Source organism: Sorex fumeus, unplaced genomic scaffold (genome assembly GCF_029834395.1).
Source record: "Sorex fumeus unplaced genomic scaffold, SorFum_2.1 ptg000072l, whole genome shotgun sequence".
In the NCBI taxonomy this organism is placed as follows: Eukaryota; Metazoa; Chordata; class Mammalia; order Eulipotyphla; family Soricidae; genus Sorex; species Sorex fumeus.
Window position 1 is genome coordinate 8,310,567 of NW_026606129.1, and position 24,618 is coordinate 8,335,184.

The following is a 24,618-nucleotide window of genomic DNA, read 5'->3' on the forward strand; positions in this document are numbered from 1 at the left end:
AAAGCAGTGGGCTATGAGAATGCAGGAAGGCACGGAAACGTAGGTGCCTGGCGGGGGGAGTTTGGGTGAAGGATGCGTGGTCACAGACTAGGAATGGCCACGCGTGGTTCGGGCTGTCGCTCTGCTCCTCCGGGCTGCGCCGTCAGTGCCGCATTATTTCCAGAAGACACAGGCTTTCATCCAGCTCAGAGTCCTGAGGAAATTTAGACAAGAGGGTCATCCAACACTTCCTGGCCCGTTGTTTTTCCCAGTGACCCTGAAAAAGGTTGGAACTGCATTGGGCTCCCTGGGGCGTAGCTATGTTGCGCCTGCGTAACTCACGTGGAGACACTCTTGGATTAAAGAATGTCTTCTGAGAATGACTTCTACTGATGCAATCTGGTTTATAGAAGTTCTGTATAGGTGGGCTGGAGAGATAGTACACAGGTGAGGTGCTTGCCTTGCACTCAGAGGTCCTGGGTTTGAATCCCCAGCACCACCTATGGCCCTTCAAACACAGCCAGGGCTCACGCCTCAGCACAGTCAGAAATAACACCCAGGCACCCGTGGGTGTGGCCCTTCCCCTCAGAATGTAAGCTCTTTATGATCCTGTATTTGGAGAAAGGGAAGATCCGTGTGATTTACGTAGTTTTGGTTGTGTGTTCTTTTTTTGGGGGGGGTCACATCTGGCAGTGCACGGGGGTCATTCCTGGCTCTGCACTCAAAAATTCCTCCTGGCGATGCTCAGGGAACCATATAGGATGCTGGGAATCGAACTCAGGTCAGCTGCGTGCAAGGCAAACGCCCTGTCTGCTGTGCTATTGCTCCGGCCCCCATTTTTTTTATTTTTTTATCTCTGGTTAACTTCACTGAAATCATATCTCAAATATGTCCACAAATGAACATTTTTACTTGTGGTGTGTGTATATGAGTTTGGGAGCTCTTGTCTGAAATATGTATACAAATCATGGGTGGAGGAGGGGTGTGCGCATATGTGCTATGTATGTGTATTTAAGCTCGGGAAATCTTGTGTCAGATATACACACAAATCCTGGGCGGAGGCTGTGGATGCGTGGGTGTGCAGTTGCGCGCACGCGCGTGTGTATGTGTGTGTGTGTGTGTGTTTGCATTCAAGAAAAGCAGGTTGTGTGCAGTCGTGTCCTGACAAGCAAAGACTGGCCAGGGAAGTGTTTTTGTTACTACCTGCCCTGATTGGAATGAAATTAGAATTGTTAGCCACCAGCTTTTGTTCAGCTGCTTCTGCTCCAAGCGTAAGCAGTGGGAAGCGTTCCACAGACACACCTTGCCCTGAAGGACTCGCGCGAGCAGCATGGTATCCTGCTAGTCAGTATAAATCAGGAGCCGTGCTTTGTGTCGGTAGGAAGACCAAGGAGACTTGCATCTAGAAAGTGGGGCATGGAGCTGGCCACAGCACAGAGGTTAAGGCTCTGGCTTTCCATGCAGCCAACTGGGGTGCCAGTCCGGGTGCCAGCTCTGGCACCGCACACGGTCCCCAGAGCCCTGCCAGGAGACGTCCCTGGGCACTGCAAAGCCAAACAAAGCAACAAGGATTGATTATTATAATAGAGGCTGAGTGAGCTGGCCTGATGAACCGGCCTGCCTTTCCCTAACTCTGAGATCGGGCCCTTTGTGACAGTCTTGGCCACGTCTGTGAATCAACATAGTGATGCTGCCGGGGGCTCTCAGCTCACATGCAGGTAACCTTGGCTTGATCCCATATGGGTCCCCGGACCCCGCTAGGAATGATTCCTGAGCATTGCTGGGTGTGGCCCAAACCATCCCCCATGCAAATAGCACTGTCGTCCCATTGCTCATTGATTTGTTCGAACCGGCCCAGTAACATCTCCATTGTGAGACTTGTTGTTACTGTGTTTGGCATATCGAATACGCCGCGGGGAGCTTGCCAGGCTCTGCTGTGCAGGTGAGATACTCTCGGTAGCTTGCCGGGCTCTCCGAGAGGGGAGGAGGAATCGAACTCAGGTCTGCCAGGTCAGCCGTGTGCAAAGCAAACGTCCTACCCACTGTGCTGTTGCTCCAGCCCAAGCCATCCCCCATGCACCAAAAAAAAAAAAAAAAAAAATTCAGTTCTGGTTGTAAAATGTATGGTATTTGCTCAGAGTATCAAATCCCAAGCTAGAAATTCTGCTCTTTCATTCTGTACTGAATGCTGTTAATTAAGGATAATTCATGGACCATTTACAGAAATGATATAGCTACCAGGCGGAGCAAGAGTAAACTGGTAGGATTTTTTTCTTGCACATGGCTGACCCAAGTTCGATCCCCAGCATCCCATGTGGTCCCAGAGCACTGCCAGGAGTGAGTACTGAGCACAGAGCCAGGAATAAGCCCTGAGCATCACTGGGTGTGGCCCAAAGACCAAAGAAAGAGAATTCAGGTACATTGAAGATTCTGAGTTACAGTGTCAGTGATGTAGCCATTGGTCAAGCCCCTGCTTACAGGGCCTTGGCCCAGTCCCAAGTGTAAATGTGACAAAGCCAGTGTGAAATCCCAATACTCACCACCTCTGCACCCCCGAATTCATCACCACAGTTAACTATACAGAGAATAAGTAAACGTTCTGAAGTTTCCGACAGCTCAAGTTTTATGGAATTGTCCTGACAGGGGCAAGGTATGGTCGGTGTCGGTGTCTGTGTCTAGGAGAGCCTCACCGACGAACTTCAGAGCTCAGAGTTAGCCATTGTGAGGTATAATTGCTAGCTACCTAGGTGAAAATTTAATAGTATTTAACTGTTAAGAAAATGAACTTTTTTTTCAACCCAACTTCTTTTTGAGTTTTTGCTCTGGGGTCACACACAGCAGTGGTTGGGGACATCTCTGGAATGCTTGACTCCAGCCTACCGCCTTCTCTCTCGACCCCTCCTCGTCAGACTTGCAACTAGTGAGGCATAAGCATAAGCCGTTACTGAGGAAATGAAGTTCCATGTTCCTTGACGGGAACAATAAATGCACTCTCTGGCTTCAAAGAGCATCAGAATCGTTCTGAGCTTTTCGGGGTGAAGAGTGGGGATGTCACTTGTAATCTACCAACCAGAATGGACTTGTGCATGCGATGACGATGGAAGGTTGTTGGACAGTGACAGCTAGCACCACTCATACTTGGGGAAACGAGTTTGTTTCTGAGGTTCGATTATAGGACCTCGAAGTTACTCTGAGAAGATACTTATCAGGGCCAGGTACAAGCTCAGTGGTCATTGCCGCAAAAATGTATGTGAATATGAAACAGAGGGCAATAGGCAAAATAAAATGATAGTGGAGGATAAATTATTTTGCAAGTTTTACGTGAGTGGCGAAAAAGAGATAGGTAATGATAATACATTATTATCTGTATTATCTGTAATGAAAATACAGAGGGGAGGGCGCTTGCCGTGCACACAGCCGACCCAGGTTCGATCCCTGGCATCCCACATGTCTCCTCCTCCACACCAGGAGTGATTCCTGGGTGCAGAGCCAGGAGGAAGTTCTGAGCACTGCGGGGTGTGACCTAAAAACAGAACAGGAAAGTCAGGCCCTTCTTGCATGTATTAAAGCTTGATTCCCAGTAAGTAACATCCCCTTCCCTAGTAGACAGGAGTGAGCCCTGTCCGCGGGGCCAGCAGAAAGACCTGAGCACTGTGGGGTCCGTCCCAAGACCACTAGACATGTATATGTGGTGGAATTAGATCTTTGCCAATACAAACTCTAGAAAAATTGAAATTTTGTAGAAAATCGATTTGCGTAAATAATGTTTCTTTATATCATATTTGAATTAGTATTGTACTGATAGATTGAGAGAATGAATTTGTAGTAAGAGTATCAGGTCAAGTAAACTAGCTTGATAAACCACTAGATTACCGGGGGGGGGGCGGGGGGGCTGAAAAACCAAATCAGAAATGAAAAGGGAACATTACAGCAGACACCAGAGAAATTCAGATGATCCTCAGAGATTACTTTGAGAATCTTCGTGCCAGAAAAAATATTCATGCTAAAAGAAATGGATAAATTCTTGGAGTTCTATAATATGCCAGTGCAGAACCAAGTTGTTATCGAGTACCTGAACAAAACTGACACTAGCAAGGAAATTGAAATGGTAGTCAAAGGTCTTCTCAAAAACTAAAGTCCCAGTCCAAATGGATTCACTAGTGAATTCTTCCAAACCTTTAAAAAGGACCTACTGCCAAAACTCTTCAACCTCTTCCAGGAAATTTAAAGAAACAGAAACACTTTGAATGAAGTAAACTTCACCCTGATACAAAAACAGATACCACAGAAAAAGAGAAGTATAGGCTAATACAAGGCTTCTCATCAGATTACTGGCAAAGAGAATCCAACAATTCATCGGAGAGATCGTACAGCCTGATTACGTAGGATGCATGCCAGGGATGCAAAGATGGTTTAACATACACAGAGCAGTCTACATAATAAACCCTGTCAATAAGAAAGCAAAATCAGTATAAGCAGAGAAAGTATTTGATAAGATCCAGCATGCATTCATGATGAAAACTCAATAAAACGGAAGGACCTTTCCTCAATATAGTTTAAGCCACTTACCACAAGCCCACAGCAAACATACTCGGTGAGGGAAAACTGAAAGCCTTGCCTCTGAGACCAGGCACAAGACGCTCTCTCCACTCCTGTTCAGTATAGTTCTGGGAGTCCTTGCCCCCGGCAAGTCGGCAAGAGAGTGATCTCGAGGGCACAAGATAGGAAACAAAGAGGTCGGTCTCTCACTATTTGCAGGCGACTTGATACTGTTAGAATCGAGATTTATATAGCAACTTGCAGGTTACAAAATTAATATGCCGGGGGCTGGAGTGATAGCACAGCGGGTAGGGCGTTTGCCTTGCACGCGGCCGACCCGGGTTCAATTCCCAGCATCCCATATGGTCCCCCGAGCACTGCCAGGAGTAATTCCTGAGTGCAGAGCCAGGAGTAACCCCTGAGCATCTCCGGGTGAGACCCAAAAAGGAAAAAAAAATAAGAAAAAAATTAATATGCCGGAGCCCATTGCTTTCTTACACACAAAGTGGAAAAAAAAAGATTGTAAAACAATCTCATTCAAAATTGTGCCTGAGAAAATCACATACCTCGAATCAGCTTAATGAAAGAGGTGAAAGACCTATGCGAAGATAACTACAAAATGCGACTCCAAGAACTGAAGAGAACACAGGGAAATGGAAATAGACCCCCTGCTCATTAACATTTAACATTATTAAAATGGCAATACTCCCCCAAAGTATTGTGCAAATTCAGTGCAGCCCCTCTATGGATACCCGTGACAGTTTTCAAAGAAATAGATTAGACACTCCTGAAATTCATATGAAACAGTAACTTCTCCACTCCCCTCCCCCAATTCTTGGGAAGAAAAAGATGGAAGGCATCACTTAACCTAAGTTCAAACTGTACTACAAAGTAGCGATTAAACAGCATGGACTGAAGAGTGGGTAAGGCTTTTTTTTTTTTAGTTTTTATTAATGGAACACCATGAGGAACAGCTGTAAACTTACAAAGTTTTGTGCTTGGGTTTCAGTTGTACAGCGATCGAGTACCCACCCCTCCACCAGTGCCCATTCTCCACCACCAGTGATCCCAGTAACCTCCCACCCCCCCACTCCATCTCCCCCTCCATCCCCCGGAGTGGGTAAGGCTTTTGCCATGTGTGCAGCCAACCCAGGCTCAGTCCTAGACCTCAAGCACTGCCAAGGGTCATCTCTGAGTGCACAACCAGGAGTAACCCCTGAATATTGCTGCTTGTAGCCCAAAAACAACAAATAGGATAAAGACCGACCCTCAATTCAGTGAAACAGAGTTGAATATTGAGATACGACTTTCGAATTTATGATAAAGAAGCAAGAAATGTGAGGTGGATAATAACCTTTCAGTATCTGTGTTGCAAATCGCAACGCCCAAAAAGAGAGAGAAGAAAAGTGCCTGCCCTGGGGGCAGGCTGGGGGTGGGGGGTGATGAGAAGGAACCTGGGGACCCTGGTGCTGGGAAACGTCCACTGGCGGAGGGATGGGTGTTCGGACGCTGTATGACTGAGGCCTCATTCTGAGCAGCTTTAAAAGGGTCTATTTCAGTGATTCAATAAAAAAGTCTTTTAAATGTTTTAATTACAATAAAAGGAAATGTTGGGTGGAGCAAAGAAAGCCTCTTCAACAGGCGGTGCTTCGCAAAGTCCACGGGATGTAAACGAAATAAACTCAGATCCCTTTCTAACGCCATGCACATGTGTCACATCAAAATGAATTAAAGACCCAGTGTCAGATCGGAATCCATAAGGTACATAGAGGAAAATGTAGGCAACGCTTTCCGTGACATTGAAGCCAACCGCATCTTTTAGGATAAAACATTGCTGGCCAGGCAGAGACAAGCAAATGGGACTGCATTAAACTTAAGAAGCTTTCGCACTTCAAAGGTCAGAGTGGCCGTGATGCAACGACAGCCACAGAATGGGAGAGATTCTTTGTTCAACACTTATCTGATAAGGGGCTAATACATCACCAAAAAATATAAGGCACTAGTAGAATTTTACAAGAAAAAAAAAATCTAATCCCATCCAAAAAAAGGGGCCAAAAGATGAACAGGAACCTCCTCAAAGAATAAAAACAAATGGCCAAAAGGCACATGAAAAAATGCTCTATATCACTAATAATTGGGGCACTACAAATCACAATAAAAATGAGATCTTGTTTCAAACCACAGAGACTGGCACATGAAAACGAAAAGAACAACCAGTGCTAATGCAGATGTGAGGAGGAAAGCACTCATTCACTGCTGGTGGGAACGCCGACTGGCCCAGCCTTTTGGGAAAACAATATGGATATTCCTCAAAAAATTAGAAACTGAGCTTGCATGCGAACCAGCAATCCCATTCCGGGGAATATACCCTAGCAGCCCAAAGCACATTGCAGAAAAGCTGTCTGCATTCTGTGTTCATTGCAGCACTGTTCACAGTAGCCAGAATCTGGAAATAATCCAAGTTCCCGAGAACAGATGAATGGATCAAGAAACTGTGGTACATCTACACAGTGGAATACTATGCAACCATTAAGAAAAATGAAGTCATGAAATTTTCTTATACGTGGGTGGACATGGAGAGTATCATGCTGAGTAAAACAGAGTCAGAAGGAGAGTGACACAGAATGATTGCACTCATTTGTGAGACATAAAAAACATAATGCGAGAATAATCCTCAGACCATAGGAACCATAACTAGGAGGAATGGTCTGTGGTAGGAAGCTTGCCATAGTGCGGGGAGGAGGGGAGGCAGTTAGGACAGAGATGGGACTGCGGTGACAGTGATAGTGGGAGATGATCCCTCTGGACAAGAACCGGGCGCTGGAAGGTGGTAAAGGGATGCACACGATACCCTTTCGGGAACCGAATTACGAACCAGAGCCTGAAAGGAAAAGGGGAAAGAGGGAGGGAGGGAGAAGAAAAGTGCCTGTCGGAGGCCGGCTGGGGGTGGGGGCCGGGGGGAGAGAAACGGGACACTGGTGGCAGGAAATGTACAGTAATGAAGGAAGGGTTGGATGCTGGGACTTTCCTAACTGAAACTCGGTCATGAACAACTTTGTAACAACCTCAAGGTGATTCCGTTTTGGTGTTTAGGAGCGTTATATCCCTGTTGACAATTTGATTAAGATTTATAACCTGAGTTTAAAATATTACTTGGTTTAGTGACTCCAGGGTGAGCTACAACCGCCTTCACACACTTTCCTCTATGGAAACTCTTTTGAATCATTTTTAGCGGATTCATAACAAGCAATACAAAACAAATTAGGGCGGGCTTTGGGGGCGGTGGGAGTATTTGTAATAATGGTGGTGGGATTGGTGTTGTAATAATAAATGTAATAATTTACTGTGAACAACTTTATTAAAATAAACTAAATTTTTTTTTAAAAAATCTACTACTTGGGCTAGAGAAAGCAGAGTGGGTAGCAGTGCTGGCCTCGTCAGGGAGCCTGGACTCTGTCCTGCGGTTCTGATAGTCCATGGGCACGGCCAGGCATGAGCCAAAAGTCAAAGTAGTAAAAAAAAAAAAAATTGGTTAATTGTTCCACAAAAGTAGAGTGTGGACTAGAACTTATTTGTAGTGTTTTTCATACGACCTACAGAATAAAGACAGCCCATTTCAGCTGATAAAAAGAACTAGGTTACTTTTTTTGCACATACTTTTTTTTTTTTTTTTTTTTTTTTTTTTTTTGCTTTTTGGGTCACACCCAGCGATGCTTAGGGGCTCATGCACTCAGGAATCACTCCTGGCGGTGCTCAGGGGAACATATGGGATGCTGGGAATCGAACCTGTGTCGGCCATGTTGGCTGCGTGCAAGGCAAACGCCCTACCCGCTGTGCTATCGCTCCAGCCCCTTGCACATACTTTTGAGGGAATATTATATTGACACCAAAATTTTATTTCAGTTCATCAAATTAATACCTCTCCTTCCACCAAAAATCACACCATACTCTTTGCAGTTATAGTTTGATGATAAAAATCTTTATAAGAAAATGAAGAATAGCATGTTACAATGAAAAAACGTAAATATTTTGAAATAAATATGTGAAAATAAAAGATAGTTCACTCTTCAAAAATATGCTCATGTAATTTATTAGCAAACCAGAAGGAAGAGGGGGTGATTAGTGCAGCAAATGTGCTGATACGTGTCTGGAAACAGTTACCAGTTATCTTGCTTCCTGGGGAGAACTGATTACATTAGCCCTCACACTGGGCTGTCCATTATCCCACTAAGACCATCACTGTTTAACAAAGTATCCTTCAAGTCACGCTCACACATCCCCAGCCGGCTTGGAAGAAATGTTGGTTAAAGGGCCAGAGAGACATTGCAGCAGGTGGGCGCTTGCCTGGCACTGGCCAACCTCTTGCACCCTGAGCCTTGCACAGCCAGTCGTGCTCAAAAACTAAAACTAAAACACTGGTAAGTTAGGCGGTTGTGTTATTATGTACAAATGATATGCCTGTTTAACCGGAGAAACCAGGCTTCCCGAGTGCAAAGCCAAGAGTAACTTCCCTCTGAGCACGGCTGGACGTGTTTGGGGCTGGAGAGATGGTGCCCTGGGGAGGGCCCTTGCCCTGCACACAGCTGACCGGGGTTCGCTCCCCCATCCCACATGGTGCCCTGAGTACTGAGTGACTCCAAGTTCAGAGCCAGGAGTAGCCCCAAAACCCAGAAAACAAATGTCTGTATAGGTATGTTCATAAACATTATCTTGGACATTTTTGCATAGTTGAAAACTGTAAGATATGGGAAAAAAATAGAAAAGTGGAATTGTTTTCGTTGTTGTTGTTTTTTAATATGGAACTATTAATGAGTAATAGTATGACCATGAATTTGGCCCATTGGTCCCTAAATCTCAGTTGAGGGTAGAACATCAGCTCTGTTTTGCTCACGGCGAGAGCTCATGCTAAGTGTGTCCCGAATGACCTGTAAGTGGATCGAGGGGTGGGCAACGTCTGTTTGTATTTCCCAGCTCCTCCTAGTGAACTTCCTCACATACGTGTTTGTAGTAGACCTGCAGTATAGCAAGTCTTTGTAACAAGACACTGTCTGAGATTCTTGAAATATATAAAAAGTATTCTAAATATAAGTTATAAATCACGTTTGTTTGTTTTGTTTTTTATACCTAGGCGCTTTTCAAAAGGAGAAAAGGAAAATAAGAAAACTTAGTATCTGGAACAAAAGGAAAATACGAATGTACTTCCAATCTAGGAACGTTAAAAAGTCTCAGTTAACAGAAAGAAAAATGTGCCTCACCCGTGTGTTTCGCGTTGATTTTTCCCCCTCTCCATTTCAGTAGCTGCTGTTAGCTCAGTGCCTCGTGATTCTTTGCTGACCGCATTGTAGAGACTTTAAACAGTTTCCCCATTGGCCTCCCTCCCTCTAATCCCTGCCGCAGGTTGATTTTCCTGAAGCACAGCTATCTCAGAACTTGTCCTTGAAGGCTGGACAAAAGTGGCCTCGTTCACCACCCTTGGAATTAGTAGTTGAATTGTGAATATAGATGGGATTCCGATGACTTCGTCCTTACTGCTTTAAAGTGAGGTGATGGCGCTGGAGAGATCGTACCACAGCAGGGCGCTTGCTTTGTATGCTGCCCAGGCTCGATCCCCAGTACCCCATGTGGTCCCCCAAGCCCCACCAGGAGTGATTCCTGAGCACAGCGCTAGGAGTAAGCCTTGAGTACCACCAGGAATGGCCCCCAAACCCAAAACACGTAAATAAAATGATGGTGATGCTAATATTGATATGTGGAGTTTTTCTAACTAAAGCTGGTAATTGATGCTAAATGCCACTTATTCGGTGCCTGAAAGTCGTCCTGATTGTTCACCAACGCAGAAGCAGTATAATCACCTCTATTGAGGCATTACATGTGGCTTATGTGTATTTTCTCTGGTAAAACTCTTATGTGATAATTTCCCCCACGTATCTAGTTCAGCAGTTCCCATATTCTAGTATTAAATGAACAAATGCCTTTAAACTATTAAGTAAAAGTAGGATTTTGGTTTGAGAAAGAAGGATGTGTGTTTTGGCTTGAGTTGATAACTAAGATGTTGGCAGAGGATGATTTTGACTGCTGGAGATTGAGAAAGAAACTTTTTAAAGAAAAAAAAACGTTTCTTTTCTGGAGCTGGAGATAGAGTACAGGGCCTGGAGAGATAGTACAGCGGGGGCGGAGGGTGGGGGCGTTTGACTTGCACACGGCCAAAGTGGATCTGATACCCAGCATCCCACATGGACCCCTGAGCACCACCAGGAGCAGTTCCTGAGTGCAGCAGAGCCAGGACTAACCCCTGAGCATCGCCGGGTGTGACCCAAAAAAGCCAAAAAAAAAAAAGAGTTAGAGTACAGCAGGTTCGGGCTCTGGCGTCCCGCATGGTCCCTGAAGCCCCAGGAGTGATCCCTGAGCATAGAGCCAGATGTAAGCCCTGAGCACCGCCAGGTGTAGCCCAAAAACAAACCCAGAAAAATAAAGTTAATTTTCCTCTGGAGAGACCGTTTGCCCCAGGTATCAGCCGTTCAGAGCTTCTCTGTTTCTCTGAGCGATGGTTCCTGGCGTTGATGGGCTGCGGTTCGGCTGGGGGGCTGGGAGGGCTGGTTTGAGGGCGTCGCGCCAGAACCCCCCTCTCCCCTGGCCGCTCAGCCTTCCCCCTTTGTGTTTCCCAGACCTGCTAAGCCCCTTAAAGAAATGGAAGTCGCGCTACCTGATGGAGCAGAACGTCACCAAGTTACTGCAGCCTCTCTCTCCCGTCACGCCGCCCCCTCCGAACGCCGACTCCAAGAGCCCCCAGCGGAGCAGGCCTGGCCCGGCCCACCCCGGGGAGGACGAGTGTCGCAACGGCTACAGCCTCCTGTTCTCGCCCGTGGCCTCGCTGACCACCGCCAGCCGCTGCAACACGCCTCTGCAGTTCGAGGTGATTTGGGCTTGGTTGTCGGGAGTGCTGGATCCGGAAGTCATCGTGTGCCTCCTCATCCCCCGTTGGACGGCATTTGCTCTGGGTCGTTGGGAACCTGTCGCGCCCCGATAGAGCGTTCCTCCCTCGCACAGGGCCAGCGGGTCGGGGCTGCCGGAGCTCTGCTGCCTGCTGGCCACGGCTCTCTGTCAGACAGGCTCTGGGCACTGCCCCACAGCACACGTGGTGCCCCGCGCCCAGCCACACGGCCCAGGCGCTGCCAGGAGTCTCCTGGCGCCCGCCCGAGGCCCAGGTGTGCAGCCCGTGCCTTCCGTTCTAGGACTTAAGTCAGGGACGTGTCTTCCCCTGTTGCTCTTTCTTGTTCTTCCTCCTGGTGTCCTTAGGCATTAGCATGCATTGGGCCATCGTTTATGGGAGATCTTTTTCTCTATATATATTGGGGGGGGGGGGGGGTTGGGTTTTGGGATTTTTTGTAATAGTATGTTAGGAATGAGAAGTAGAAAGCAGGTGGAAACATGTTATAAAAGGCTGTTCCAGCCTTAGGTGAAGCTCAGGATTGGAGCATGGGCTCAACGCAGGCCCCTGTGTCCAGCCCTCGCTGTATGGTCCCCAGCGCAGCCCCCTGTGTCCAGTCCCTGCATTTAGTGTTCCCCCAGAGCAGTTCCAGACGCGGCCAAAAACGTCACTGAAAAAGAAACTTTATTATAGTCACCGGATTACTACTTCAAAAAGTAATTCTGATTAAGTTTCAGTGACAGCACATTTGATGAATAGAATATATGTGAGGGTTTTGTTTGTTTTATTGAACGTTTGAGTTGTAATTAAATCTGTTTCTTCCTTCATGGGAAAATACTGGCTTCTGGCCTGTAAACAGCTTTGCTCCTGGTTTGCATTTCTCTCCGTTTTCTTGGAAAAACGGGAGTGTTCCATCCAGTGCACCCCCCCCCCCCTTGTAGTATTATGAGACCAAGAGAATGTCGTCAAGTGCCTGGCCTCAGGCACTCACACCGCCGAAAGCGGTGGCTGTCTCGGCCAGGCAGCAGCCTTGTAGAGCATCTCTGGGCTGGGGGTCGGAGCTGGCTTCGTTGGCTTCCTAGGGGTCACTCGACCACACTCCCGTGTCGTGCCCTTTAGCCAGACAGTAGTGCTGCTGGTTTGGGCCTCGCTGCCGATGCAGGGGCCTTTCACCCAGCAGGCAGTCAGTGAAAGGACCTTCCCCCAAGGGCCCTTGCGTTCCCGCTGTAGGTTACGAGATGGGGCTTCAGAGTGTATGGATAAAGGTGAATTGGAGTTGAGGGGCTAGTGACCCTCTCGAACAGCCCAGTTTCGTTCCCCTTAGACTCTTTCTAGCATTTTGGATAACAGTAGAACTCCATACAAACTGAAACAATACTTTCTTGATAAAGGGAAGATCAGAAATCATCCCGGTAGCGCAGAGTCGAACATGATGGCAGCCGGTCAGGTCAGCAGGGCAAGGGGCCTTCGCATTAGGAAGCCCCGCCCCTTCAGCGGTCCCAGGCCGGGGGAGGGGTCGTGAGCGCGCGCTCACCCTGTGGGGCCCAGATTCCGTCCCTGAGCACCTCCAGGTGTGACCAGAATTAAACCTGTTTACTGTTTTATTCTTGTCATCTAAGGAAAGTCGACTGTTATTAAGATTTGACCATGCCCTCCCTCCATTTGAGCATAAGGAAGTGAGATCCCTTTTTTCCATTCAAGACTATGAGGCAGATCTCGGAAAGCTGTGTCACAGATAACGCTCATCTTCCCGGGGGAGGAATATTTGTGAAGAAAGGCAAAGCGAGAGATCTCTCTCGTGGCGCGGGAGGAGTAGAGAGTAGCAGGGACCAGCGGTGAGCTGCTGGGTGGGGCCAGAAGCAGAGCTCGGGGCGTGCGTAGCACAGCCTCTCCTTGGCACCAGTGACCCTCCCCTCCCCGCGTGTTCAGTGAACGGCAGCGGCCCGAGGGGTCTCCCACCCAGGCACAGGCAGTAACTGGATCTGCCCCGACATGCTGTCTCCATCATCCTGCACCATCAGAGCCCGCTGCCCAGTGTCTGTTGACCACAGGGCGGCTGCTTCATTTTCGGACACAGAGCCTCCAAGCATGCGAATGGGATCAGAGAACACTGTGAGGGGCGGACAGATTCGGTGTCATCTTGCCCAGGACCATCTGGTCTGTGAGCTGGAGTGTCCGTCAGTCATTTCTCCCGTGACTCGTCCTGAGGAGCTCAGCCGAGCACACTCTCAGTGCAGGGCGCAGGGCCAGGGCCAGCTGGGCCTTTTCCCCCAAAGAAGGACCCAGGTGGCCCCCAGCGTGCTAAGCAGAGCTGGAGCAGGTCGAGCCGCGGGGCTGGGGTAGCGCGAGTGCAGGGAAGGGCCCTCGGAAGGCGTCGAGGCCGGGCGTCCCTCTAACACCTGTCGGCCACTAAACTCTCACCTGAAATAAAAGTGGAATGGCACGAGGTTCCCTGTCGCTTCACTGACAGCCACTTGATGCTCACGCCAAGCATGCAGTCATAACAAGTTTACCCTTGAATGCTTCCGGAGACGCCCGGAAGCATGTTCAAAGTCATTCTCTTCGCTGAGATGAGTTCTGCGATTAAACGTTTCCCTTGCACATCTTTGTTCTTCCCCCGACCCACCCCGCGCCCCCACCCCCCCACCAAAGAAAAAGTGCCGGCTAACAACCTATGCTTGCTTTGCTTTTATTTTTTGTTTGTTTTGTTTTGCTTCTTGAGTAGATGAGTAACAAGATGCTTTTCCCTCCTCTAGAACATATCCTCCCCCGAGAGTTCCCCTGCGAATAGGCCCGAGTCCCTGTCACCCGAGGTAGTTATCACACCATCTCAATGTCACTTGGAATCGGAGAGTGAGTGTGCGGGGAGGCCGGGGGCTGCGTGACTGGGGTGATGGGCTGAGGGGTGACCTGCCGTCACAGCGGAGCGGCCCTTCTCACGGGTGACTGATCTCTCTCAACTCCGGATGTAGGTGGAGGAAGATGAAGCAGCTGTTGGGGGGAGGGGGCTGCTGAGGGGTTCAGGGCCGCAATCCAGAAGCCTAGAAGCCACGTGGGAGGGAGGCTGGAGGTAGAGCCCAGGGCCTGAGGCTGTCGGGAACGGGAGCCGCAGCTTGTCCCTTGGCTGCAGGCGCGGGCTTCACTCCTCAGATGGAGCCGCTGCCGGGCAGGGAGTCTCAGCCTCGCTGTAGTTTGTGTCTGAGTTCACTGGGTGCGCGGGGGAATGGCGTCACCCTGGCCTTGGCGTGTCCGCGCGTCGGCGTGCTGTGGACAAGGAGCTCGTGCCGTGGGCACACCAGGCTCCGGCTTTAAGGAAGCCTGTGAGTCTCTTGGGCGACGAGGCTTAGAAACCAGCGCCACTTCCGCCAGTAAATGATCCTGCACGGCCACTGAGTCCGGCATGTGCATGGATCTGGACGGAACTGAGAAAGTCCCTTCCTCCGGTCCTCGGGGTTTCTGGGCTCTTGAGCTTCGAGGGATCCTCCCAGCCTCGCCTCGAGGCCGGCACGGCGCGCTCTCTGCTCCCCGTCCTCCTTACGAGGCCGCTGCAGGTGGCCCAGCGGGAGAACAGCTTGGCGCTGAGGCGTGACGAAGCCAGACAGGAGCTGAGGCGCGGTGGCGGCCTCTCCCGTCGCTGCCGTCCGCAGTGAGGTGCCTGGGTCACGTTAAGGACAGAGGAAGAAGAATAGCTGTCAGTTTTTAGGAGAAATGACTTCGTACCAAACACGAATGTAGAGCTGGTTGCTTGCTGTCATCGATGCCACTTCGCTTTCCTGAACCCGTAACTTAAGAGCTCGATTTTTCCATCTGCTTCTGTTCCCCCCACCCCCCGCCACCACCTTCCATCGGTCCTAACGTAGTCATGACTAATGCCATAAGCCTCCTGACCGGCCCCGTCTGTCAGCATCCCGGGATTCAGGTGACCCTAACGGGGTGGCCAGTCGCAGTCATGTGGATGCCGTTGAAGGAGACTCGCTCGACCTGTGTAAGGCTCAGAGGCAGGATAGTGGCGCTGGCCAGTTCCCTGATCTGCCACTGTCCGTGTTCTGCCCAGGCAGACGTGGGCGGGAGGCCCGGGGCTCTCAGCACTGTCGGCCGCGTGGACGCGACAGCCGTTAATGACCCTCTCCTCTGCTCTGTCCCCTCTTCCCTTCCGCCTTGTCCTTTCCCCCCTGTCCCATGTCTCCGTTGATTCTTGTTCTTTCAGCTTTGTCACCGGAAAGACCTGGACTTGACAAAAGTGGGCTACCTGGACTCGAACACTAACAGCTGCGCCGACCGGCCCTCCCTCATCAGCGCGGGGCACTCGGACCTGGCTGCACACGGCGCCGCGGCGGACACCGGCTTTCCCAGCAGGAATGCAGGCGACGGGCGGAACTCAGAGCAGGCCTCGTTTCGGACCGAGTTTAACCTGATGTACGCCTACTCCCCGCTGAACGCTATGCCCCGGGCGGACGGGCTGTACCGGGGGTCCCCCCTGCTCGGGGATCGGAAGCCTCTACATCTGGACGGGGGCTATTGCTCCCCTGCCGAGGGCTTTGCCAGCAGATACGAACATGGTTTTATGAAAGACCTCTCCCGCGGATCCATGTCGCCGGGCGGCGACAGGGCTTGTGACGGACTGCCATCCGCACCCCAGAACCCCCCCCAGAGGAAGAAGGTGAGCACTTCTCACTCCAGGCCCTTCTGTGTGTCGGTGCTCAGGGGACCCTATGGGATGCCGGGGATCGAACCCGGGTTGGCTGCATGCAAGGCGAGTGCCCTCCTGGGCCCTTGTGCAGCCTGTGGGTGGGTCAGTTCAATGGCGCTGCTCTCGACGTAGTGAAACAAAGCCGACCGTGGCGCTCTGTGTGAGCTGTTAAGCAGAACTGGGTGGGTTTTGTGACTCTTCAGCAAATTGAAATCCCCACTTGAGTGCTGCTGCACGGGCACGGCCAGGAGGGGGCGGGGTGCTGGGCGTCTGTCACGCGCAGTTCCCGTGTGCTGGCTTCTCCCGTCCCCGTCGGCCAATTGTGTGGCTCGCTCTGGTCACAGCCAGCACACCGCAGGGCTGCCGGCCCATCTGCCTTGTGCCCTTGTGCTCCCTGGGCTTCCTTAATGGCTCTGGTAGCTGCGGGGAGGGGGGGTGGCATTGTCTGAGCATCGCTTGGTTACCATGGCAATGCATGTTCCAGAGTACCTCAAGGAAGGAGACTGGTATCACGCGTCTCCAACAGAAGCTGAGCGATTCTTGCATGTAGGAGCAGAGCAGGCAGGGTGGGCACCCCCCACTCCCACTCCCTGGTGGCAGGCAGGGCATTTGCCTTGCACACGACAGCCCAGGTTTGATTCCCAGCACCCCTTAGAGTCCCACCTGGCGCTGCCGGGAGTGACTGAGCACGACCAGCTGGTACCCAAAAACCAAGACAGAAAAACACATTTGAATTGGCTTTGAAGACAGTTGTGTGGACAGCAGCAACCAGAAGGGAAAAACAACATTGGGGTTTTTTTTTTTGTTTGTCTTTGTGGGGGGGGGGGGGGTGTTCGTTTGTTTTTCATTTATCTCGTGCAGAAGAGATTAAAATCGTGGTTTGTTTCAGAAAAATTGTTGCCAAATTCTGTGTTTCATATTAAAGCGAAAAAGCCAAATTAGCACGGCCTTTGCCCTAGCAGAGTTTCAGGCTAGTTGGGAACAAGCAAAATATTGTACCGGGAAGACGGTCGGAGTGGGTCGTGGGGGGCAGAGTCGCACACTCAGCGCGACTGGGAAGAGCCGGGAAGGGAAGGAGCCGGAGGACGGCGGCCGCCCGGTGAGCATTAGGAAGGGGAGGCGGAGAAGTGATGAGTGGAGACGTTTCCAAACATTGCTTTCTTAGAACTAGCTTGCCGAGATATAAACAGGTAACTGTTTGTTTCTTTCCCTCGTTTTCCTATCTATAGGACAAACGGTGCTCTCTGATCTGCACAACACACGAGGGGTCGTGGGGCGGCGGGGGGCGTCCCCAGGCGTCCCCAGGGCAGCGGTCGGGGCGTTGGTGCCTGGCTCCCCCGCGCGGCCCGCCAGAGCCCGTCGTCCCTCCTGAATGGCGCTGTCTGGCTCCCTCTAGGTGTCCCTGCTAGAGTATCGCAAGCGGAAACAGGAAGCCAAGGAGAACTCCGCGGGAGGGGCCGGCGACTCTGCGCAGAGCCGGAGCAAGTCTGCGGGCGCCGGGCAGGGCGGCAACTCGCTGTCTGACGCCGGCGTGCAGGGCTCCTCGTCCCGAACCCCGTCTTCCCCTCACAAGAAATTCTCCCCGTCTCATTCCTCTATGTCTCACTTGGAGGCCGCGAGCCCGACCGATTCCAGAGGCTCGTCGTCTCACTGCAGACCCCAGGAGAGTATCAGCAGCCGCTGGTGAGTGCCCTTCGTGGCCGTGTCTGTGCGTAGGAGCGTGCCGCTGGCGGGGGACCTTCGGCGATGCAGGGTAGCAGCTGCAGAGCCTGGCCCTGGCCTGGCCTGGCCCTGGGCCCGGGTCCTCTGCGTTATTGGCCGAGCCCTAAATGGCCTCTTCTGTTTCCTCACTGTTCCCGAGACGGAACTCAGGCCTTCAGCTGCTTTCGGGGACACCCCTGATCCGTGGTCCTGGCGTTCAGTACGTGGGTCCCGTGAGTGAGTCATGAGAGTGAGAGTGTGGGAGAGAGAAAGAGAGAGTCGGCGAGTGAGAGTGAAAGTGAGAGAATGGACGAGGGAGTGTGAGGGCAGAGCAGTTCCGGACTCCTGAGTGACATCCAGGAGACACGAGATACGAGTCCAGTGAGTGAAGCTCGTGACCGAACAGTTGGTCCGACACTGCCCGGGCCAGGTGGGGCAGGAGCAGCCGCTGCGTGTGTCTCCCTCCGATTAGACTGTCCCCTCGCGACGGCGCCCCTGTGCTCTGTGATCTGTGGGAGCAGCGATTGGGGGCTGTGCGCACCTGGGGGACCCACAGACAACCGAGCAAGACCAAGCGCTTCTTGAGGACCTGGGGGTTGCTCGGCGGGCTGGGCACGTGCTCTCCGTGGGGGAACAAGTCCCAAACCGGGGGTCCTGAGCCACAAGCGCCCCCGGGTGTGGTCCAGCGGTGACTGTGTGCCTCTCTGCAGGCGCTTCGGTGGGCAGGTTCTGGGCGCTCTCTGCGTGCCACCCACTCACAGCCTGTCCCTCCGCAGGATGGTCCCCACGTCAGTAGAGCGGCTCCGAGAAGGCGGGAGCATCCCCAAGGCCCTCCGGAACAGCGTGCGGGTGACCCAAAAGGGAGAGCCGTCGCCCACGTGGGAGAGCACGAGCGCCGAGAAGGACGCAGGTGAGCCCCAGGCCCGGCACACTCGCGGAGCAGCCGCAAGATGTAGCGGTCGCTTTGCTCTCTCGGCTCTGCTACTCATCTGTCACTCGTCTTTCCAAAGCCTGGAAATCTACCTTAAAGGACGAAGAGGAAAGGAGACAAGTCAGGGGCCTGAGAGATAGTACAGCGGGGAGGGCGCTCGCCTTGCATGCGGCTGACCCAGGTTCGATCCCCGGGATCCTATACGGTTCCCCGAGCGCCGCCAGGAGTGATTCCTGAGCGCAGGGCCAGGAGGAGCCCCTGAGCACCGCGGGTGTGACCCAGACCCAAAAGGCCAGATCGGGTGTTTGCAGCTTAGCCCGCAGTGCTCACGCTTCGCCCACTCGGGCCGTCCCCAGAGAGCAGCGGGTGGAGGGGGCGCTGGTGGCTCGCGAGCGGCGGCAGCACTTCTCTGAGTGTCCGTTCCCGGCAGACCCCACAGACGCCGAGGGCCCCGAGAGCCTGAGCTCAGCCCGGGGAGCCGTGTACAGCCCCTCCCGCTACGGCTACCAGGTGAGGGGGCTGCGCGCCGGGTGGGGGCGGGGCGGCGGCGGGGACGGGCTCACGGACGCTCCCCGCCTCTCCGCAGCTGGTGCAGTGCGACAGCCCCCGGACGGACCCCCACAGCCTCCTGCAGCCGGGCTCCTCGCCCTTCCGGGGCCACCCCACCCAGTCTCCAGGGCACAGCTTCCGGACTGCCTCGCTCCGGCCCGGCAACCCCCCGTCCCTCGGCCCCTCCGAGTCCTCCCTGTCCTCCGCGTCCTACTCCAGCCCCGCCCACCCCGTGTCCACAGACTCGGCCCCCTTCGCGGGCACCCCGGGCTACTACAGCAGCCAGCCGCACTCGGGCAGCGGCCTCCCCCGGCGGAGCTGCTCGTCCACCGCTGCTAGCCCGACCCCGCAGGGGCCCCCCGACTCCCCCGCCTCAGACTCCGTCTCTCAGTCCAGCACAGGAACGCCCAGTTCCGCCCCCCACCCCCAGAACTCTCGGGCCTCGCTGCCGTCGGACTTGCGGACTATCAGCGCGCCCGCCGCCCAGCCGGCCCCCCGGGCCCCCGCGGCCGCCAGCTCCCAGCACTACCCGCACCGCGGCGCGGGGGGCCTGCACCCCTACCGGCTGCAGCCGCTCGCGGGCTCCGGCGTCGAGACGCACACAGGCCTCTCCTAGGCGCGGGCACTTGGGCGGGACGAGCCCACAGCTGCTTCCTTCCAGCCGCCGCGAGCCCGGGACGGCCGCCCGCCCGCTCGCTCGCTGCGGGGGCGCCGGGGCCCAGGGCCCGGGGCAGGGGCCGGTCGACAAGAAACAGGACTTGTGCTCGCGGCCGGCGCTGGCCGGGGGAAAGGTGGAGATCTTGTCTGAAGCAGAGACTCTAAAGAAGTGCTCCCTGCTGCGAAGGGCCCCGTGTTGGCAGCCAGTGGTGTTTGGGTTAGTAACGGTTCTAAGTGCAATGAGTCGTGTTGCGCCTGTCTCCCGCCCTTGCCTGTAGCCTGTAGTCACTTGTGCAGTGAGGACATCTTTTTAAATAAATTTTTTTTAATTTTTAAAAAGTTTTCTTTTCAAAGGCAAAAAGCGAAGAGAGCCCATCTCAAAGCCCCAAGCCATCCGCTAGTGTCAGGGTTTTGTGCACTTAAGGAGAAAGGTAGGTATGTGGGTGCCCCGGAACGCTCCCCACCAGTGTCTTAAACCACCAGGCGGCAGGGGGAGCGGAGCTCGGGAAGGGCGCTGGCCCGGGGTGCCTGGCTCTCCGCGGGGCGCGTGGTCACGGCTTGATTTTTCCGGGGCAGAGTCTCCCGGGGGATCCCCACCCCGCACCGGCCGCACCGTTTGCCGGGAGCAGGCGCGAGCCGGGGGAGGCGGGAGGCAAGGCCCACTCCGCCCCGGCCGGCGCGTCTGGGAAACGTTCGGGTGGATTTTTCTGCTCCCCGGGAGGCAGGAGTGGGCGGCCCGCGGCAGGCCGGGCACCGACAGGACTGATTGTGTGATTGCTTTGGGGGCGCTTCTCGGGGCCCCGACACTGAGGCGCGAGCAGCCGCGTCCCCATCAGTGCATTGTGCCTGTGTGGCCCCGCGCAGCCCGGGCGCTACACGACCTTCTTAATTCCATACGGTTGCCAGCTTCCTCCTTTCACTCGTTTACTGTAATCTCCGGCGTGTTTTTATTTATCTAATTTTGTATTCAGTTATAACCATGGTAGGGTAGCAGATGTAAGGCAGGTCGATCCTGGTGCTGCAGCGGACCTTCTTTTCTTTGGGACAAGATAATACTGTGAGTCTCCCTCCTCCCTTCCTTCCCCGGCTCGTTTTCTCCTCCCCGCCCCCCCCAGCCTCCTTCCCCCCTGTCTCCCCCGCCCCACCCCCCTCCTCTCCCTCTCCTCCCCCCAATTCCCCCCGCCCCACCCTCTGCCCATCATATGCACAGTCTTCTCTCTGTGTGTGACTGTTACGAAATTTCACTTTTTCAAAATTGAAATCAGGTGTTTGCTCAATTGAGGGGAGATTTGTTGTTTTTGTTTTTTGTTTTTGTTTTGTTCTGTTTCGTTTTGTTTTAATGAATGCTGAGACCTCAGCGGAGTACTTTGGTTCCCCACAAACCCGTCCGTCTGGGAGAGCTTTGGGAGTGGATTCTGTTGCCTGGGATGCCGGTTTCTTTGTATATTCTCTACAATGGATGTAAATGTCTCCATTCGCTGGGGTTTGCATCTCCCCTGGGCTGCGGCCGGGGAGGGCCAGCGGGCAGGCAGCCCTCACCCTGCCTGCCGCGTGCAGAGCCCCAGCCACTCCGTGTGGGCAGGGTGCTGTCAAGACCAGACCTCTGGGGGGCGGGGCGGGGGGCGGGGGGGCTCTTGGAAGAGAAGAAGCGTCGCTTCTTTCTCAAGTGGAGTGTTTACACCTTGCTGTAACATTTGAACTTTCACAAGAGATGTAATAATTTTGATAATAAAATTCTTAACCATAATAATGATCACATCGAGACTTTCTTTGTCATGTGCACGGCTAGAGGTGCCCTCAGCGGGCTCGGGACTGGGGGTTCACAGTCCTTCGGGCCTTCGTGATTCATGTGGAGCTTGGCACAGACCCTGAGCACCTCTGCGTGCGCCAAAGGACTGCGGCCAGGGAGCAGACCCCGAATTGCTGACGCTTGCACGCGAGGACAGAATGCGCTGAAGAGGGGCTGGAGAGATCGCCTGGCACGCGGCCAAGCCCGGGTTCAAGCCCCAACATCCCATAGGTCCCCTGAGCACTGCCAGGACTAATTCCTCAGTGCAGAGCCAGGAATAAGTCAGAAACTTAAAAAAAAAAAGGGGGGGGGATGAAGGAGCTGGAGCGATAGCACAGCGGGTAGGGCGTTTACCTTGCACGCAGCCAACCCAAGTTGGATTCCCAGCATCCCATATGGTCCCTGAGTACCGCCAGGAGTACATCGCCAGGTGTGACCCAAAAAAGAAGGAAAAAAACTGAAGAGTCAGTGCAACATTAAAATGTCACGTTGTGACATCAAACATGGACTGATGGATGAGGAGCCCAGCGGTGAGCCACACAGCTGGCGGGTCCGTTCCCTCCGCAGAGGAGCTGCGGGCAGAGGAACTCGGCGCGTGGTGATGGGGAAGGGCCCCGCCGTCTCACCCTGGACACGCGATGCAGCTTGAAACCATCCAGCCCCGGAAGGAAACGACAGAGCTCCTGACCGGCGTGAGGATGAAGGGTTTCCATCGCATGCCAGCAGCAGCGTTACCAAGTGATATTCAGGAGTGTCTTTCTTTGCATAGCAACGTAAGCCATAAAATAAAGAATCCACAGACATACGGAAATATGCGCAAATCATACATCCTGTAGCCGATATCCAAAATAACTCATAGCATACATAGAAAAGGTTTTTTTGTTTTTAATTAGGGGTCAGAGAGAGAGCACAGTGGTAAGGCGCTTTGCACGCAGCTGACCTGGGTTCAATCCACAGCGCCACATATGGTCCTCCAGTCCCGGCCAGGAGTCCGTCCTGAGCACCCCCAGACGCAGCCCAAAAGATAAAAGCCTGTCCCTGAGTCTTCACCTCACACTGAAAGAGGCAAAAAATGTAAGAACTGGAGCTGGAGCGACAGCACAGAGGGGAGGGCGTTTGCCTTGCACGCGGCCAACCCGGGTTCGATTCCCAGCATCCCATATGGTCCCCCGAGCACCGCCAGGAGTGATTCCTGAGTGCGTGAGCCAGGAGTAACCCTGAGCATCGCCAGGTGTGACCCAAAAAGCAAAATTAAGAAATGTGAGAACTGTGGGGTGAGAACAGCCGTGGTGGGAAGGGTGATGCCCCTGTAGAGAACGGGCCTTCGGTCCTGCCAACCACTAATAAAAACTGCATGAGCCAGAGATTCTGCTCCTGGGTATTGAATAAAACGGTACCTGCGCCCCATGTTCACTGCTGACGAGTGTCCATTAGCTGATGGACCAATCCAGAATCTGAGAACTGGGGCCACGTCGCCCAGTGGGTGGGTGTTTACTCTCATGCGCCTCGTTCTCTTCAAGCCCCAACACGACATGCGGTCCCCCAAGGCCGCCAGGACTAAGCCCTGAGCACTCCTGGCTGTGGCTCAGAAACTATTATAATCAAGAACTATGTACGCGGTGAAATACTGGACGGACGTGGAAGAAGCCCGTGGCGTGACGTGACTGTCTCTCGGGCCCTCTCTTACGTCAGTGAGACAAACGCCACGTAAGAGATCCGAGGCACCTTTGTTCTGCATCTGCTATTGGATTTGCTCAAGGCTGAGGTTTGGGCTCCTCGACTTGTTCCAGGCGCCTGTTGGTTTGTTTGCAGCCTCCGTCCGGTTCTGCTTGAGGAGAACGTCCCAAGGTGGGCGTGGAGGGGCTCACCTGCATAATCCCACCCTGCAGATGGCTGGACGCCGGCCTTTGAGCGACAGAGGGTCTGTTAGTCCCTCGTTCCACACAGCCCTGTGCTTGTAACACGCAGTAAAGCTGCAGCCCCGTTTGTTGGCTTCCAACGCTGCCTCCAGCCCACTGGTAGACCGAAGTTCCACCATTGATATTTCCTGTTGGCGTGGTGGGGAGGGGCCAGTTTAGCGGCCACACAGCCAGCGGTGCACGGCACCTACTCCTGACTCCTCTCCCCTGTAAGTGCCGGGGAGCAAACCAGGCCCCCCCCCACCTCTTCACTCCCATCCCCACCCCCCACCCCTGAGATCTCTGCAGCTCCCGGGGTCACAGAGGGACTCATGGTTTCTCAACCCGCGGGTGGCGGCTCTGGGTTACACGTGTTCCTGAGGACCTGGGTGGAAGCAGTGCTCTTACACTAACTCGAAGCTTCCCCCGAGCACTAGTAGAAGTGATCCTGAGCACCACTGGGTGTGGCTCAAAAACCAAAACGAATGTGAGGATTTGAACCTCTTGATTGGCGCTTTCTGGGAGGAGTGAACGGGAAGCGTTTTCAGATATTCCTGACTGCGGCAGGAGTAGAGAGAACTCAGATTCCCCTGCGATTCCCAGTGGGACCCTTAACCAGACTCCTTACCAAAACAAAGCTCCGAGTTACCGGGGGCCTGAGAGAGCGGCCACACGCTGCTGACCCAGGTTTCATCCCCAGCACCCCAAGGGCCCGCCAGGAGTGATCCCGAGTACAGAGCCAGGAGGAAGCCCTGAGCACCCCTGGGTGGGGGTTGGTGGGAGGTGAGAGGTGCTGAGCCAGCCAAAGGCCTTCAGTCCCCAGCTAGGCCAACCCTGGAGACCTGTGCCTGGCTGGTCATCTATGCACAAATTCCTAAGTATAAATCTTCAAGATTTCTTTAAGAAAGCAAGCCTGTTCCTGGTAAGTGCATTTGGTGATCCCAGGTACATATTCTC

At 53.2% G+C, this 24,618-nt stretch overlaps 1 protein-coding gene across 12 annotated transcripts in view; it reads left to right on the forward strand.

Moving 5' to 3' along the window:
- Positions 1-19,948, forward strand: part of SETD5 (SET domain containing 5) — an 83,934-nt gene extending 63,986 nt beyond the window's left edge. For 8 of the 12 annotated variants that reach the window (XM_056129747.1, XM_056129749.1, XM_056129743.1 and 5 more), the window contains 7 exons: positions 11,184-11,431; positions 15,654-16,106; positions 17,533-17,819; positions 18,614-18,747; positions 18,848-18,949; positions 19,199-19,278; positions 19,355-19,948. In XM_056129747.1, coding sequence (XP_055985722.1) covers positions 11,184-11,431; positions 15,654-16,106; positions 17,533-17,819; positions 18,614-18,747; positions 18,848-18,949; positions 19,199-19,278; positions 19,355-19,933 — 1,883 coding nt within the window. In that variant the 3' untranslated portion in view covers positions 19,934-19,948. The remainder of the gene's footprint in view (positions 1-11,183; positions 11,432-15,653; positions 16,107-17,532; positions 17,820-18,613; positions 18,748-18,847; positions 18,950-19,198; positions 19,279-19,354) is intronic. The other 4 variants (XM_056129752.1, XM_056129754.1, XM_056129750.1 and 1 more) reach the window with 1 other exon arrangement.
- The last annotated feature ends 4,670 nt before the right edge of the window (positions 19,949-24,618 follow it).